We start from the raw sequence: 16,260 nt of genomic DNA on the forward strand, positions 1-16,260 counted from the left end.
TCGGAAAAATGACAAAAGTGTGTATTTGGGATCCTTAAAACAATTGGAAAATGATTTTAGGACAAAACTAATTCAGCCAAAACAGATACAAATATTTAATTTCAACCAAAAACACATAAACTCAAACATGAACACATAAAACTAGTGATCATTCTTGCATATGCAACCTAAGGAACTCCATTTTCATTGTCACTCCTTGGAGCCATAAAATTTTGAACTATAATTATAAATAAAAATACTTTTTTATTTTTAAAAAAATACAAAAAGAAAAATAATTGAAGTTTTGAAAATTTTATAAAGATTAATACTATTGAAAACTAAATGAATAAAAGTAATTTATAATTATAAATATATACTACTTCATTCCCGGAAGGAGTAAAAAAAATCCTACCATGGAATGAAAATCAAATGAGAAGGAATAATTATAAATAAATATCATTCCATTCCCGGAAAAAATGGATTAAAAAAAACTTCTCATAATAGAATGAAAATCAATCCTCAATCTAGAAGGAATCACATTCCATAAGAAATAAATCAAAAACAGACCGGAACTTTTTGGATTAGACCGGTCATACCAGATAATCCTCATGAGTTTTTTCAGACGAGATTTTCAAAATCCTTGAGGCTGGACCAGATTTTTTTGTCTGAATTGACTGGGCTGCATTATGCAACTCTAATAACATGGCACTGGGTTTCCATGTCATTTGTCACGTCACATCATACTCTATCTCACTTCGTCATCACAAAACCCAATTAGAGCACCTCCATCGGTTCTTACAAATCAAATTTGAAATGCCACATAAACATAATATCTTGCCACATCATACAAGATCTTTCACAACTTGAAAGTCTTTCAAACGAATCTATGGACCCCATTTCATATAAATTATACATGTGTTATTTATAAGTATTTCTAAAATGAGCAATATATATATATATATATATATATATATATATATATATATATATATATATATATATATATATATATATATATATATATATATATATATGTTTTAACCGGTTTATGAGACTTGTAAAGTTGAATTTCACTTTGCCCATTAAAAAAGACAACACATTTCTAAAGAAAAATTAAACATTTTCAAAGTGTCCACAACTCGAAGATGGATACATACCACTGTCAGATATATGAAATCTTCTAAGTTGAATCGGTGGTCAAACCGATTGTACCAACGGTTGAACCGGCTGAACCTACAATCGAACCGGAAACCAATCAGCAGACCGGTTCAACTAAAAAATCATTTTTTAAAACATCGATATATATTATTTTAAATGTATTTTAAAATTTATAAATTAGTGATGTGTTAATAGTGTCCACTTTGAAAGATAGTTGATATTGCATGTGAGATGTGGCACAATTAAAAGATTAGTGGCATTGCATTGATATGGATAACCTTAGAATCACCCTCGTTTTTCTCCAAAAATTCTTGTCCCCTTGTAACTTTCCCAATGCATATAGACCATGCCCTAAAAACTAATAATGAGGTAATTGTTGATTTCTAGAAATTGTAACCACCCCCCCCCCCCCCCCCCCAAAAAAAAAAAAAAAAAAAAAAAAATCTTGTCCCCTTGTAACTTTTTGAAAATTAATGTTTCAAAAATTGGAAACTTGAGCATTTTCTTAACAAAAGTTAGTGGTTGGATAAAAGATGAAGTGCCAGACAGAATGATTAGGATTGCAAAATAATGATATTTCCTACCAAAACAAAACAAAAACCAATAGAACCATCAAAGACTTTTGGTGCCTTTCTTCATATCAAAAGTCAAAAACAACACTCTTAAAAGCACCACCATATGCATATTAACATTCTCGTATGTATGTCTTATAAAAACCCTAAATGAACCCTATTTAACCACCATGCTATAATTGTATACCAGCAGCTGTTGATTCTGTTAATGAATTCATAGCACTCTCCCCAACTTCACTCTTACAAAGAGGACACGAAGCATTAATCTTTAACCATTTGTCCACACAATCTTTGTGAAAGAAGTGACTACATAGCAGCTGCCTCAGTTCATCATTGTTTGCATACTTTGCCAAACAAATACAGCACACCTATTACGTAAAATAAATGTATAATTATAAGAAAAAAAATTGATAATAAGAACCAGAAGGGCAATAACGTCTTTTGCATAGACAATAAATCAAGAGCAAATCCCTGTCCCACCTTTTTGGATGAGACAAGGAAAAGCAATTTTTGTCTAAGTCCAATGCAGTACAACCTGTTATGTCATGTCTTGTACTGTGTCAGTGTCATTACTTACCGCGTCTTCTCCTGAAAGGACACATTCATGTTCTGTTCCTGCAGCCACAATCCCACCTTCAGTTGTACTTTCATGGGACCCTCTGTTACTCCCGTGTTTATGTTTCTTGATTTTAAATTTGTAAGTAGGCAAAGAATTAATCGATTCAGAAGTGGCTCCTCTATTTTGTGAAAGATCTTCCCTGATACCCATGACTGAAATAATACATGGAAGGCAGCAACAGATTGTGGCACACAAGATGAAAGGCATTGCATACCCAATACAGCTAAAGGCAAGAAACACTAAACATAACCTGTCAAAAACCAATAAAAATAAATAAATTATAAGCTATAAGGGCAACCATAAAAACGATAGAATGATAAGAATGACACCTGTACAAGTTGGGTGCATCAGAAAGAGAAGAATGACCTCCAAAGATCCACACATTCCCAACAACAAACCAGACTGCGAAAAAACAATCCAACCCCATTTTGAAGTATTCAACAAGTACTTTCAGTCTGCAACACAAAATGAAATCTATAAAACAGATGTTGCAAATGGAACGTTGTTGACAACTACATACTACATACCTTGCATTCAGCAATACCCTTACAGGTCTTGTTGTACCAGTGGCATTATTAGTGTCACCTACAGAAGACCTTGCATTTGAAGAAGTTAAAGAGGTGGCCATGGCAGAAAGGAAATTTGGGGAAGAATTTTGGCGAGGCTGAGCTGGATCTTGTTCTGATGTTTCATTGCGATAATAAAAACGCCAAAAGAGAAGAGGAAGTGTTGCAACACATCCAGATGCATAACCGATAACCCATGTAAATAAAGGAGCACGAGGGTGCTCATGTCTGGACATGGACAGAACCACAATGGCTGCTATTATTTGGCTCATTGTTATAACCAATTCAAAACATATCCAATATCCAGAATTCAATGGACTCCTACGACGACCATTTGTCCCATTTGCCCTCCTAGCAAATGGTGTATTTCTTGGATTTGTCACATTGGTAGTAGAGAAAGAATGCTGAAAAACAGGATCGCTTACACTGGTTGAAGGGAGGTTTTCATTCTGCTGTGCGTTTGACCTGTTCACTTGTCTATCTTGTGTTGAGGTAGAGGAAGAAGAAGGTTCAGTTGTTATATCAATCACATGCCCATTGTCCTCCCTGGTTTCTGCTCGCTCCATTACGTCTTGTTCCTTCTTTGTTTCAACTTTACAATGTAGTCCCAACACACAAACGCCCATCTACCAACTACAACTTAGCAGAGAAATTTTCAGATGAACATTCTCCTAATGTAAACCCTAATCAACACGCAAAACCTAGCTTCGGAATTCTGATCTTTCTAATACGTATTCAGAGAAAACGACCAAGTAAGTAAACAACGGATCAATGAAACAACTGGTGTCATCAGAACTCACAATTGAAAAACCCTAGTAGTGCAAAACATCAACTTCTTGCGTATTTGAGCTGATTTTATGGGAAGAATCATACGCGAACAAAGAGGAAAGACTAACCAGTGAGTATGCGATTAAACTAGCAAAGAATCGGAGGGATTTGCGGCGAAGTTGTGAAGATCAATCGTTCAATTGAATAACAAACAAACACCCACACACATAGTCATTAATCGTTTCTTTCTCTTTTTCTTTTTCTTTTTCTTGGGCCGATAGATACAGAAATTATAATATCGTGTCAACTTTGACTTTTCCGTATTGCTCGATATGACTTTGGATATTCTTCGGTTTTAATATGCGTCAGGATCGATGTACAGCTAACAATGCACAAGGTATAATAATTTTTAGGATCATTTATGATTTTATCTCTTTGGCAAACATCATCTCCATTTTCGTCCACATTTATTCCAACATAAAACGCAATAATCCATAAAACACTGATATTTTATCAAAATCAATAAATACTTTAAATAAAAATATTTTTTAATGACTTTATATCGTATATTGAAATATCAATGTTAAATCTCATATAAATTTAAAAGTAAAAATTAAATAAACTGTCCATATGATTTGTTTCAATCGACATGTTTATCTAATTTTTTTACTCATGCGGTCTCTTTGGTTCGATTTTTGGTTTGATTTTGATCTTTGATCAAATTAAAATGAGTATTTTCTTCTTAAAACCATTTTATATGTGAAGTTTGTTTAATTACTATTTAATATATTACATAATAAGGACTCAACGGCCTACAACAAACTTGTCCGAAGACCCATCTTATGGGGTGTACCTACATCAAGGAGCAATGACATTATCATGTTTTTTGAACAGTAGACCTTTATGAAAATCTGTACCTGAGCCACTAAACTTTTATGGTGAAGACAACAATGTTATACATCATGATGCATGTGATAAATATGTTCCAAGATAATTGTTTTTATTTTGAATATTTGGTACTAAGTAAATTGGTCAAATGTGAGAAGGATGTTAAACTAAATTTGTTAAATTGTTAAATCTACTTTCCATAGATATTTTTGTTTCCAAATATACTTCAAAAATTACATAAAAAATGTTATTTTTCATGTAACATAACATCACACAATATGTTTGATCCATCATAACTGCAACATTACAATACACTTGTAGAAATTCCATAGTTGATTACAACATGTGGTTAATTAATAATCACCACTTACAACAAGCACCAAACGTTGCATCCAAACTAAGATGATAAATTATCCAAAACAGGAAATACAAAAACTCCCAGAAAATCCCGGCACATAATTCATCACATTTTACAACACCAATTTCACAGGTTTTCTGGAAGTTAACGTTGCAACACTTTTATACTGACAAAACAAAATTAAATTACTGTTATTGATGATTTATATTAATTATTTAATTTTAGTTAAAAATAGGTGTTTAGTGTTTACCTTCTGTTGCTTGTACTTTTGGCGTATAGCATGGAGAGGGGCTGCATTGTTAAGTTGCAAATCTTGAAGGGCCAGAACTGTAATTTCTAGCTCGGATGCCTTGTAACCGGTATAATGTTCTAAAGTACCATTCTGCAAAACAACAGAGAATAAATCAATTTTATAGTACAATAATTAATAACCAAAGATTTATATTCTGCAAACAGTAAACTGACCCATGGATATTCATCATGATCAAGTGTCCATTTGGCTAAAAACACGGCTGAAGCAGCAATGAGGGATGGTAGAAACTTTAGGAAACTATACTCGATTAGAGTCAACTCTGCTAAATAATTTGCCAGATATTCCAGTTCTATAATAGGCGCCTGTAAATAAATAAATGCAGTTTGTTACACTTTTGTTTGTAAATTCAATTTAATGGAATATAGAGTTTGTATTAACGTACCTTATAAGAACTTTGTGCTGCTAGAAGAAACCTCCTGAAAAATAAAATAAAACAAGTCAGTTTCATTGTATTTCTTATTTCCATTTTGTGGGCCCCATACAAAATACATAGAAAAGAAGATTGAAACAATGAGTGTTAGTTACTTATTACCTAAGGAACTTCTTTGTAGTTGGAAGAGATAGCTGAAAGCTTATTACATCCAGTATTTCTTGCTCCATCTCCAATACCTGCAAGATTTAACCTCGGTCATTATACACAGTATACTACAAGACATGACATGATATGACAGTATTCACTTTATCATCTGATACACAGAGTCTGTAAAGTACAATCTTACAGACTCTGTGTATAACAGATGATAGAATATATCTTTGATAGGACAAGTTGACATACCTCTCCTTTTGTGTAGGTGCTATCAGTGATAAAACAGAACTCTTCAACACGTGGGGCAGAAATTTCTTCATACTTTCTTAAACCAGTAATTAAAGGATAAATATGATTAGATTACCATTTGATGAATGTATTTATTATTTAAATAAAAGCAATGAAAAGTGAACTTACGAGGCAATAAGCATGCTGGTTATACCAACCAATTGGAGTCTTCTTTTTCCAATGTTTTTCTTGGAAAGATAGTGATCGATGAGAGCAACTGTTAGGTAGAATGTTTCTGAAGCTAGTCCATACTCTTCACAAACCTAAAATTCAAACACCAATATAACAAATGTTAGAAAATGGAATTTCTGAAATGCAGAAATTTCAAAAGCTAACCTCCACAAGCCAATCAATTAGAATACTCCGCATTTCTTGTGTGATTTCCAGCTGCACTGTTTTCATGTAATCAACAGAATGCCTCCACTTCAGCTGTGAAAAAAAAAAGGTACTTTAGAATAGCATAAGAAAAATATTTTCTTTTTTGGGAAACAAAGCACATGTAGTGGTTATTGGTTAATTGAAGTTTTGTTGATTGTTTTAGTCTTTTAGATATAAAAAAAACATAGACAAAGGAGGTTATTAACCGATGAAGGGAGGTCAACAGCTATTCAGACCTCTGCTGTGCGTAAATTGCTATACACTTCTGTAGCATACAAGCTGCACATTTGTGGACCCTTGTGTTTGGAATCAATGTCAATAATGGATTCATCATTTAAGGCTTCTGTTGTTGTTTTTCCCTGAGGGCCCACACAAACAGATGATGCCACTGCCACTGCCATCATCACCCTATCATTCTTCTTAGAAGTACATCTTTTGACCTCATTGCTAATCTGATAACAAAAAACATTATGTTCTTTAATATGTTCTATGGTTTGTCAAAATTTGATAGAAATATCGAATATGTACCTGAAGTCTAATTCCATCAGTGAGTTTTATGCTGGAATGATTAAAGGGATTGTTAGTGATCTCTTTGAGAACAGCTCTTCTTTTGGATTGGACAATAGGGACAACATCAGTAGATGCAGACTTGTTGTTATCTGATGATGCTCTTTTGGTTTTTGGTTGAAGGATCTGTTTGTGTTCTTGTTTCACTTTCACCACAGGATGTAGTGGTGGCAAAAGCAAAACCCCTGATGTTCCTAAAGCTTTAGCACGTGCTCTAGTGACACGTGATGTGGTGCATTGGGTATTAGCAACAGGAATATTTTCTTTATTCATGTCACTTAGACTTAAAGAAGAGTAGTTCATGATGTTATATTGACTTGCTTCCTATGAATTCTGCATCTAAAGCGTTCGTATTTATGTTAGCAACCCTTATTGACGCGTCTCTATTTGATAAATAAATGTAAAATTATTGTAAATCAAATCAACAGCCACATCTTTGTAGATAAACTGCAGCGCAGTTTGAGAGTATATAATCAAAACCCTTTTCAGAGCAACATAAGGGGTAGAGTAGATCTCAAGATCCTAAGATAATAAGAAGGCTCAAGTTTTTAATCAGAATTAACCAAACAATAAAAGAACAAATTCAGATGCATATTAAATACATTTAAAAGATAATCCCCTTGTTGACTGCTGTTTTGTTGGTATAAACATCAAGCTTCTTAAAACTAGAATCAGAATAGAACAAAACTGGCGGCTTAATATCTCAACAAAAGTCTAAATTACTATCATAAATATATATATAAATTTGTACTGCTCAAATAGTATTTAAAAACTAAAGAAGTACAAAACAAAATGGAAAGACACCACGTTTACCCAAAAAAAAATTTGACAAGGAACTGTCAGGACTCTACCTATTGCTCTACAGTAGTTTACAAGTATATCAGCGGATAATACAACAACAGATGCATCAAATTGGTATGCCAAACAATATATGGTCTATTCAGCTTGAAAAATCGATTCAACACTCAGAAAGTCAAAAACGTTAAATCAATCGATTCACGATATTTTTTTCTTAATAAAACAGAAGAGAAAAGATATACGCATAGATGTAAGGTAAATCACAACCAAGGAAATGTAGAAACGTAAACAATAAACGTATAACATCGTAGATCTGCGCAGATGAAAACACACAATGCAGTTCGAACGGATTTAATTCATGGACTAATAATATGCTTTTTTTAAGCTGAAGCTTCAAATTGCGTGTGCGTTTGAGAGAGAGAGAGAGAGAGAGAGAGAGAGAGAGAGAGAGAGAGATGTATGAGCTCACTCTGCATTTCGAGGGTTCAATCAGATGCCAAGACCAACAATGGCGTCTGGAGAGAACAACAAAACTAGGGCTCCATTGAAATGCATTATGCAGACACCATAGAGATTTTAGAGACACTGATACAGTAAGTATGAGAAAGACATATGTATATGTAGAGAGAGAAAGAAATAGAAAGAAGGGGAGCGTGAGAGCGGGATAGAGGTAGAGTTCAAACTTCCAAAATCTTTCACTACAACCAAAAAAAATTGATATTTGTCACTCCCTCTTACAAAATAAGCTGGCAATTTTTTAATTAAATTGATGGTAATGGGTTTTTTTAAATGGAAGGCCATTTTACGAGAACAAGTCAAGTATTTATAATTAATTAAACAATTTTTTTTAAATATAAACTATTTTATTTTATTTTTTAATATATTTGACATATCATTTTTTATTAAATAAATGATGTCAAGAAACTAGTATTCTATTTTTCATTACTTTGAGATTCATAATGTTATATATAAATTTTAAGTTGTATTATTCAATAAAAAAATTGATCAGTCTTTTTATATTCTAAGGTCTTTCCATAAAATAGCCAAGAAAAAAATGTTTAAAATAGGCATAAATTTTTGCAGGCACATTTGCGAAAAATCAATATGGGTTGTGATATTTTTTATAAATTTTCACATGCCACCATTTGCAAAAATCTTGGTGACCTAAGAATTTTATATTAAATTTTTTTTGCAAGTTATTGACAGAACTCAAATAGTATATGATTGTTATAAAATTTTTATGCGAAAGTTTTGAAGTTTTTTTATAATTTTCATTGTATAACTTATTTTGTATCTAAACATTTTGACTTTCAGACATCCAAATTCATAGTGTAATATGTCCATGAAAAACCTTGTTACAAAAAACACAATGGAAAAAAAATAGCTCAAGTGGAGTTCATATGCGAAATTTGTGTAAGATCAAAGTTGAATTTTTTTTATTTTTCATCAACTAGCCTATTTTGAAGTTCAAATATATAACTTTCTAATATCCAAATTTGGAGTGTAAAATATGTTCATGAAAACCTTATTATAAATAACATATGGAAAAAAATCAACTCAAATCGAGTTCATATAAAATAGTTATGAAACTCGAAGTTTGTAAAAAATTAAATAAAAAAAATATATGATTTTCGTAAGTTGCCTCCCAATGAAAATTGTGTTTATTTTAGAAATTTTTTATTTTTTTGTCATTTTATGGAAAACCTTAGAAAAAAAAAACTATTATTTTTATTCTCTCATTATTCGATTACAAGAAACATTGACCAAATAGTCTTTATGCAATGTGGATGAACTATATAGTTAAAAATAGAGTAATATGTCATATTATCATAGATGGTGCTTTAGTGTTCTAATAAAAACTAACAAAAGTGATTGATATAATTTGTCCATTAAATAAAAATTTCATTTAAGTGTATAATTTTATATACGAAACGTGTAAGAATCCGAACCTTTTTCCGTTAACGTTAGCCCGATTCCGTCAAATAAAATTTGAAAATTCCTTTGGTTTGGAAAATCATTTAAGTTATATAATTGAAATTTTATATATGAGTCGGAACCAAAATCGCGCGAAAACCTGAGTTTCCTTCGAAAAATCAACAGATTTCGGTCTGACTGGTGCTCACGACCGTGAACCTGATCACGGCCGTAAACTCGTTCACGGCTGGTGGCACCACCACCGACCATGAAAACCCCCTATATATGTGCTCCTACCCCTCATTTGCACTTTTCTGGCCGCGAACACCCTTTCTCTCTCTAAAAATCATCACCCGAAAACACAAGATTTCTCTTCATCTATCACTCTACCCACCTTGGAACTCATTTTGGAGCATCAAATCATCCGTTTTTCATCAAATCAAACATTGTTGTTCTTGAATTCACGGTCGTGAACCCTTCATATCTTCATATCTCACCGAGAACAGGCTGTGAACCCTTCAAACCTTCAAAGGTCGTAAACCCTTCAAGGACAGTAAACTGTTCACGGCCGAGAACAGTTCACGCCCAAGAACAGTTCACGATTGGAAACCCTTCACGACCGCAAACCTCCCCAAGTCATGAACTTGGCTGAAAACCCGCTTTTTCCGATTCAATCAAGTCTCGGTAACGTTCCTAAACCAAAAGCAAGTGTTTTTTCAACACTATAAATAATGGTTTCGCTAATAATATGTGTATATGTATTTAATTATTATTAGGATCTCATTAAGTGTCGCATATATCAACTTGAGGGTCTTCGTTTCCAGTCTCGTTGTCCGGCACATTCACGCAACTAACTGTGAGTTCATACCCCTATGCTTATACTGTTTTAACGTTTTCAAAGGGAGGAATACAAGTCAAACACAAATGATCTTGTGAATTTATACAAAAGGATTTCAACACGCTTAAAACTGATGCAATTGATACAACCATATTGTTTCCGCATTTTTATAAAATATTTAGATATTTGATCCATCTTGTAACATGCCGAGCATAAGGGACGTTTTCAACTTACAAGCATAATTGCATAGTTTTCAAATCAATACACAAACCAAATTCATAACATACATACAAACTATAATAGGTGTAATTTAGGATTTCAATACACGGTTTTACATATACATGCATATAACCTATGACAAACTTAGTTTACGATATACATTACTATCTATTGGATAACAAGAATACATTACTAAATAATTATGTAAGTATAATTATTTATACTCGTACACTTAGATTTAAGTATATGAGAATATAACGCTACACGTAAACTAGTTAATACATGATTGTGAGACACTACTTCAAATTGTACCCTTCAAGGTACTAAACTAAATCCTATCATAGTGTAACGACCGAAAAGTACAACCAATTTTAACTTTTTCAAAAAAAACATCTTGATTCCATTAAATCTTTACAAAAAGGTTTTCAATACAAAACATTTTAACGTGTTCCCAGAATCACAATACTACAAAATCACGAGGAGCGGTACGATCACGCCTTCGCCTTGCCACAGTCTCCTGAAGAACCTGAAAAACATGAAACCACAACTGTAAGCTCGAAAGCTTAGTGAGATATCCCCAAAATACCAACCACAAATACCATACACACATAACATGCCATAACATATCCGATCACAGAACAGCCATGCACCTCGGGTCTACTGTGTGACTGGTCCGCCGCACCGGCCTACAGTCCACCTGGTCCACCCTCCGAGTCTATCCACATACATCGAGTCTGCAGTGTGATTGGTTCGCCCGTTCCCGGGCCTTCAATCCACCTGGTCCACTCTCTGAGTCTACAGTATGACTGGTCCGCCCGCACCGGGCCTTCAGTCTCTCTAGTCCACTCTCCGAGCCTTCGGCACGTCTGGTCCGCCCTTTCGGGGCCTACAGCCTATCCGGGCCGCTCGCTGGGCCTTCGGGACAACCGGTCCTCCCTGGGTATCTTGGCCTACCGCACACAGCAGGACCCGCCTCAACCCAACTCCAGTCCAAACAACCATGTGCACATATACATAAAATCATATAGCAATTCACAGTCAACAAGCAGATCAAACAGATCACATAGCATATCATCCCCCCTCTAACCAGGATACCGACCTAACAGGTCACTAGCATAGCATCACCCTATCTCTCAGGATACCGATCTCAAACAGGTCTCTATATACCATCCTAGCTCTCAGGATGCAAACATAACATAGCAACAACATAACAACAACTACCCGGATCTCAATCCGATAAGGGCCGGCCTTGGTGCCTTAGACCCTGTTAATATAGTGAGGATAACTCACCTCGAAACTGCCGACTGAACAGATAACCCGAACTGCTCCGATCACTGATACAATCTCTACCACTGGACAACCGCCAATGCACTGAACTCAAAACAACAAACAACAATTACCAAAATGCCCCTGGAAACCACTGGTCAACCCTTGGTCAAAGACAAGGTCAAAGTCAACCCCTGACTGACCCTACTCGCCGAGTCAACCCTATGACTCGCCGAGTTCCCATAATCAGAACTTCACTCAATCCGCGACCTAACTCGCCGAGTCACCCCGAGACTCGTCGAGTTCAACAACTCTGAGTCTACTCGCACACAACTCACCGAGTCATCCCTTGACTCACCGATTCTCGACTCGACCAGAAAATATTGGGACTCTTCGACAAGACTCGCCGAGCCCAAGAACAGACTCGCCGAGTCTAAGGCTATCCTCAACCTACTCACCGAGTTGTTCATACAACTCGCCGAGTTCCAGGCAATCTTCCTCCTACTCGTCGAGTTGTTCATACAACTCGCTGAGTTCCAGGCCATCTTCAAGCAACTCATCGAGTCCACCCATGTGACTCGCCCAGTACCACCGGTCTGAATCCATACAGAAGCACTCCAGGCCATGCAATTGCTCCAAAACATAGATCTAGCCTCCTACCACTCATCCATCACGTAAAGTGGCAAACTTTACGTGAATCCAAAGAGATCTATGCATTTTGCACATTAGGGATAAGGTTTGGGACAAGATAACTTCATCCAACACTCAACACAGGGACTTTCAAGCATTCTAACTCTTCTCCATCCCAGATCTGAGGTAGCAACCTCAGATCTAGCCTCTAAACTCCAATACATCCAAAGGATATGATCTCAACACCCCCAAAATGAAGAATCTAGACAATAGCAGCTCAAACAATGGAAAGATACCTCAAAAGGAAGCTCCAGGAAAAGATTATCCCGAATCCTTGCAAAGCCCTTTAATCCAAGCCTCTTCTCCTTTGGAATTTCTTCAATAACCACCTCTTCAAGCTCCAAATTGCTCAACAATGGTGCTTCTCCACGATTTTAGGGTTTCTCGAACTCAAGGGGGGAACAAAGAGGCTGGGAGGAAAACATAATGATCTTTATATAGGGCTCAACCCCGAGAATTAGGGTTTTCTCCACTCAGCGCCTACTCGCCGAGTCCATCTTACTGACTCGCCGAGTCGGCTACTTAACACGCGACCCAGTCGCGACTCTACTCGCCGAGTCCACCCATGGACTCGCCGAGTCACTCTTTCCCAATTTACTCTTTTAGCCCTTCTACTCTACTCTTGATATTTCGGGATGTTACACATAGTATAACCAGAGTCTGCTGGAGGGAGAGCATGAGATTTGTGAATAGATCTATTTGGGACTGACAATCCCACACCCGAACTACTAACTATAGTTAGGCAGGCATGCCCGGGGTGACAAATGTCATATATCTGACACTTGAAGAACGTCGTAAAGGTCACTAGGTCATATCAAGCTTGGTTATACGACTCACAATAGTATAAAGTAATCTTTTGTTTACGGGATTTCAATCTTCATTAGTTTTATTTTAATTAATAGAACTTATATACATTATACTGGAGGACTCTAGGGGATAAAATACAAGGTTTTATTTTATGTAATGAAACTACTATGCATACTGGTGGTAACCAGGGTTTTTCCAACAGAACATTCTATACATACTGGTGATAGCTAGGGTTTTCTTACTTTATGGAACACTGTAACAAACTTATATGTTAGAAAATATTGGATTTTCTTGGAAACATACAAAAATTTTCACTGATTCGTTAACAGGTTTTCATTAAAAAAAAACATGCTTATGAACTCACCGGTTTAATGTCGATACTCTTTTCAAAACCGCTTGTATTCTTAGGAAATCAGTAGACAGGTACTCTTGTAGCTTTTGAGAAGACGGAGCATACATGGTCACGTCTTTATATTTTGTTATACTTTTGATGTATATAAATATGAAACAAACAAATGTAATTACCTTTATTAAATTCAATGTAATGGTTGTGTTTACTTTGATTATTATGATGAACGTGTTGTGATACTACGCATGACGTCATCCACCCCGAAACCGCTTATATTCTTAGGAAATCAATAGACAGGTACTCTTGTAGCTTTTGAGAAAACGGAGCATACATGGTCACGTCTTTATATTTTGTTATACTTTTGATATATATAAATATGAAACAAACAGATGTAATTACCTTTATTAAATTCAATGTAATGGTTGTGTTTACTTTGATTATTATGATGCACTTGTTGTGATACTACGCATGACGTCATCCACCCCGAACGTTTCCGCTGTTTCGGTTTGGGGGTGTGACAGATTGGTATCATAGTTATTGTTTATGGTGAACTAAGTATACCAAATCTGTAACATCCCCCTCTGGCACGTATCACAATATTGTCCACTTTGGGCCACTCGGCACGAGGACTTCCCAGGGGGTCACCCATCCTGGTACTACTCCCGCCCGAGCACGCTTAACTGCAAGTTCTTATGGGATCTGTTGCCCTCACGGCTTTAAAACGCGTTGTGATAGGGAAGGTATCCACACCCGTTATAAGGAATGTTTAGTTCTCCTTCCCAGCCGATGTGTGGGTTAGATCTGATCCCACATCGGCTGGGAAGGAGAACTAAACATTCCTTATAACGGGTGTGGATACCTTCCCTATCACAACGCGTTTTAAAGCCGTGAGGGCAACAGATCCCATAAGAACTCTGCAGTTAAGCGTGCTCGGGCGGGAGTAGTACCAGGATGGGTGACCCCCTGGGAAGTTCTCGTGCCGAGTGGCCCAAAGCAGACAATATTGTGATACGTGCCAGAGGGGGATGTTACAAATGGTATTAGAGCCAGGGCACGGGTCGATGTGTTCGACGGGGACGTCGAACCCTATAATGGGGGGTGAAAGTGGGTTAGATCTGATCCCACACAGTTGGGTGCAAATGAATCTTCAAGAAGAAGACCGACATGGATGGTAATGTAAACACGTATAAGGCGCGACTGGTTGCAAAGCACTTTTCTTAAACTTCGGGAGTTGATTATGATTAGACCTTTTCACCAGTAGCCAAGATTATATCTATTAGGGTATTGTTAGCCATTGCTGCATTTCATGACTATGAAATATGGAAAATGGATGTCAAAACTGCTTTCCTTAATGGAAAGTTGGTTGAGAATGTTTACATGAATCAGCCAGAGGGTTTTGTCAGCACAAAGTACCCTAATAGAGTGTGTAAGCTTGAGAAATCTATCTACAGGTTAAAGCAAGCACCTCGCAGATGGAATCTTTGCTTCGATGAGAAAGTCAAAGAATTTGGCTTTTCGAGGAGTGAAGATGAATCTTGTGTATAAGTAAAGGCTAGTGGGGGTATAGTTAGCTTTTTGGTACTGTATATGGATGACATACTACTCATAGGAAATAACATCCCAACCTTGCAGGAAGTAAAGTCCTGGCTTGGGAAGTGTTTCGCTATGAAGGACCTTGGAGAAGCTGCTTATATCCTAAGGATAAGGATTATGAGAGACCGGAGTAAAAGACTAATTGGAGTTAGTCATAGTACATACTTGGATAAGGTGTTGAAGAGGTTTAGCATGCAAGATTCCAAGAAAGGAGAGTTACCCATCAAGAGTAACGCTAGACTGAGTAAGACTTAGAGCCCGAGTACCGAGGTTGAGATAGCAGAGATGAGTCGAGTAGCTTATGCTTCTACAGTAGGCTCGATCATGTATGATATGACCTGCACTCGTCCTGATGTAGCCTTTGCTTCAAGCATAGTTAGCAGGTATCAGGGGAACCTTGGTAAGGATCACTGGACAGCGGTAAAGAACATTCTCAAGTACATGCGGAGGACTATGGACTGGGTCCTTACCCTTGGTGGGAATTATGACTTGAGAGTTGTATGGTATAATGATGCTAGCTTCTAGACTGATAGGGATAATTTACGCTCTCAGTCGGGCTGGGTCTTTACCTTAAATGGAGGAGCAATCTCTTGGAAAAGTTCCAAGCAGGAGACAGTGGCTGATTCAACTTGAGAACCAGAGTATATAGCGGCAAGCGAGGCAGAAAAGAAGGCAATATGGATGAAGAACTTCATTGGAGACCTTGGAGTTGTACCAGCTATAAAGGAGCCTATGGAAATCTTCTATGATAGTGAAAGTGCAGTTGCCTTAGCGAAGGAACCAAGGGATCACAGGAGATCCAGACA

At 36.4% G+C, this 16,260-nt stretch overlaps 2 protein-coding genes and 1 pseudogene across 5 annotated transcripts; 1 reads left to right on the forward strand and 2 right to left on the reverse strand.

Annotated features, from left to right (window-relative positions):
• Positions 1 to 1,741: 1,741 nt before the first annotated feature.
• Positions 1,742 to 3,997, reverse strand: LOC111917186 (E3 ubiquitin-protein ligase At1g63170). Of its 3 annotated transcripts, none has more exons than XM_023912845.3 (5): positions 3,791 to 3,997; positions 2,856 to 3,527; positions 2,658 to 2,783; positions 2,287 to 2,578; positions 1,742 to 2,077 (listed from the first exon to the last, which is right to left on the reverse strand). In XM_023912845.3, the coding sequence occupies exons 2-5, from the start codon at positions 3,518 to 3,520 to the stop codon at positions 1,883 to 1,885; spliced, it is 1,278 nt and encodes a 425-aa protein (XP_023768613.2). In that variant the 5' UTR covers positions 3,521 to 3,527; positions 3,791 to 3,997; the 3' UTR covers positions 1,742 to 1,882. The 3 variants fall into 3 exon arrangements, with proteins under 3 accessions (XP_023768613.2, XP_023768612.2, XP_023768610.2); XM_023912844.3 differs by having other exon boundaries at positions 2,856 to 3,533; XM_023912842.3 differs by having other exon boundaries at positions 2,856 to 3,997.
• An 822-nt stretch (positions 3,998 to 4,819) lies between these two features.
• On the reverse strand, positions 4,820 to 8,480 carry LOC111917187 (cyclin-A2-1). Of its 2 annotated transcripts, none has more exons than XM_023912847.3 (11): positions 8,248 to 8,480; positions 6,942 to 7,313; positions 6,650 to 6,865; positions 6,372 to 6,464; positions 6,165 to 6,298; positions 5,997 to 6,072; positions 5,754 to 5,830; positions 5,604 to 5,637; positions 5,374 to 5,523; positions 5,159 to 5,290; positions 4,820 to 5,074 (listed from the first exon to the last, which is right to left on the reverse strand). In XM_023912847.3, exons 2-11 carry the CDS (start codon positions 7,281 to 7,283, stop codon positions 5,021 to 5,023), a joined length of 1,308 nt encoding a protein of 435 aa, XP_023768615.1. In that variant the 5' UTR covers positions 7,284 to 7,313; positions 8,248 to 8,480; the 3' UTR covers positions 4,820 to 5,020. The 2 variants fall into 2 exon arrangements, with proteins under 2 accessions (XP_023768615.1, XP_023768614.1); XM_023912846.3 differs by having other exon boundaries at positions 6,942 to 7,319.
• Positions 8,481 to 14,731: 6,251 nt separating this feature from the next.
• On the forward strand, positions 14,732 to 14,849 carry LOC128133131 (5S ribosomal RNA; annotated as a pseudogene).
• The last annotated feature ends 1,411 nt before the right edge of the window (positions 14,850 to 16,260 follow it).

Source organism: Lactuca sativa, chromosome 3, assembly GCF_002870075.4.
Source record: "Lactuca sativa cultivar Salinas chromosome 3, Lsat_Salinas_v11, whole genome shotgun sequence".
Classification (NCBI taxonomy): domain Eukaryota; kingdom Viridiplantae; phylum Streptophyta; class Magnoliopsida; order Asterales; family Asteraceae; genus Lactuca; species Lactuca sativa.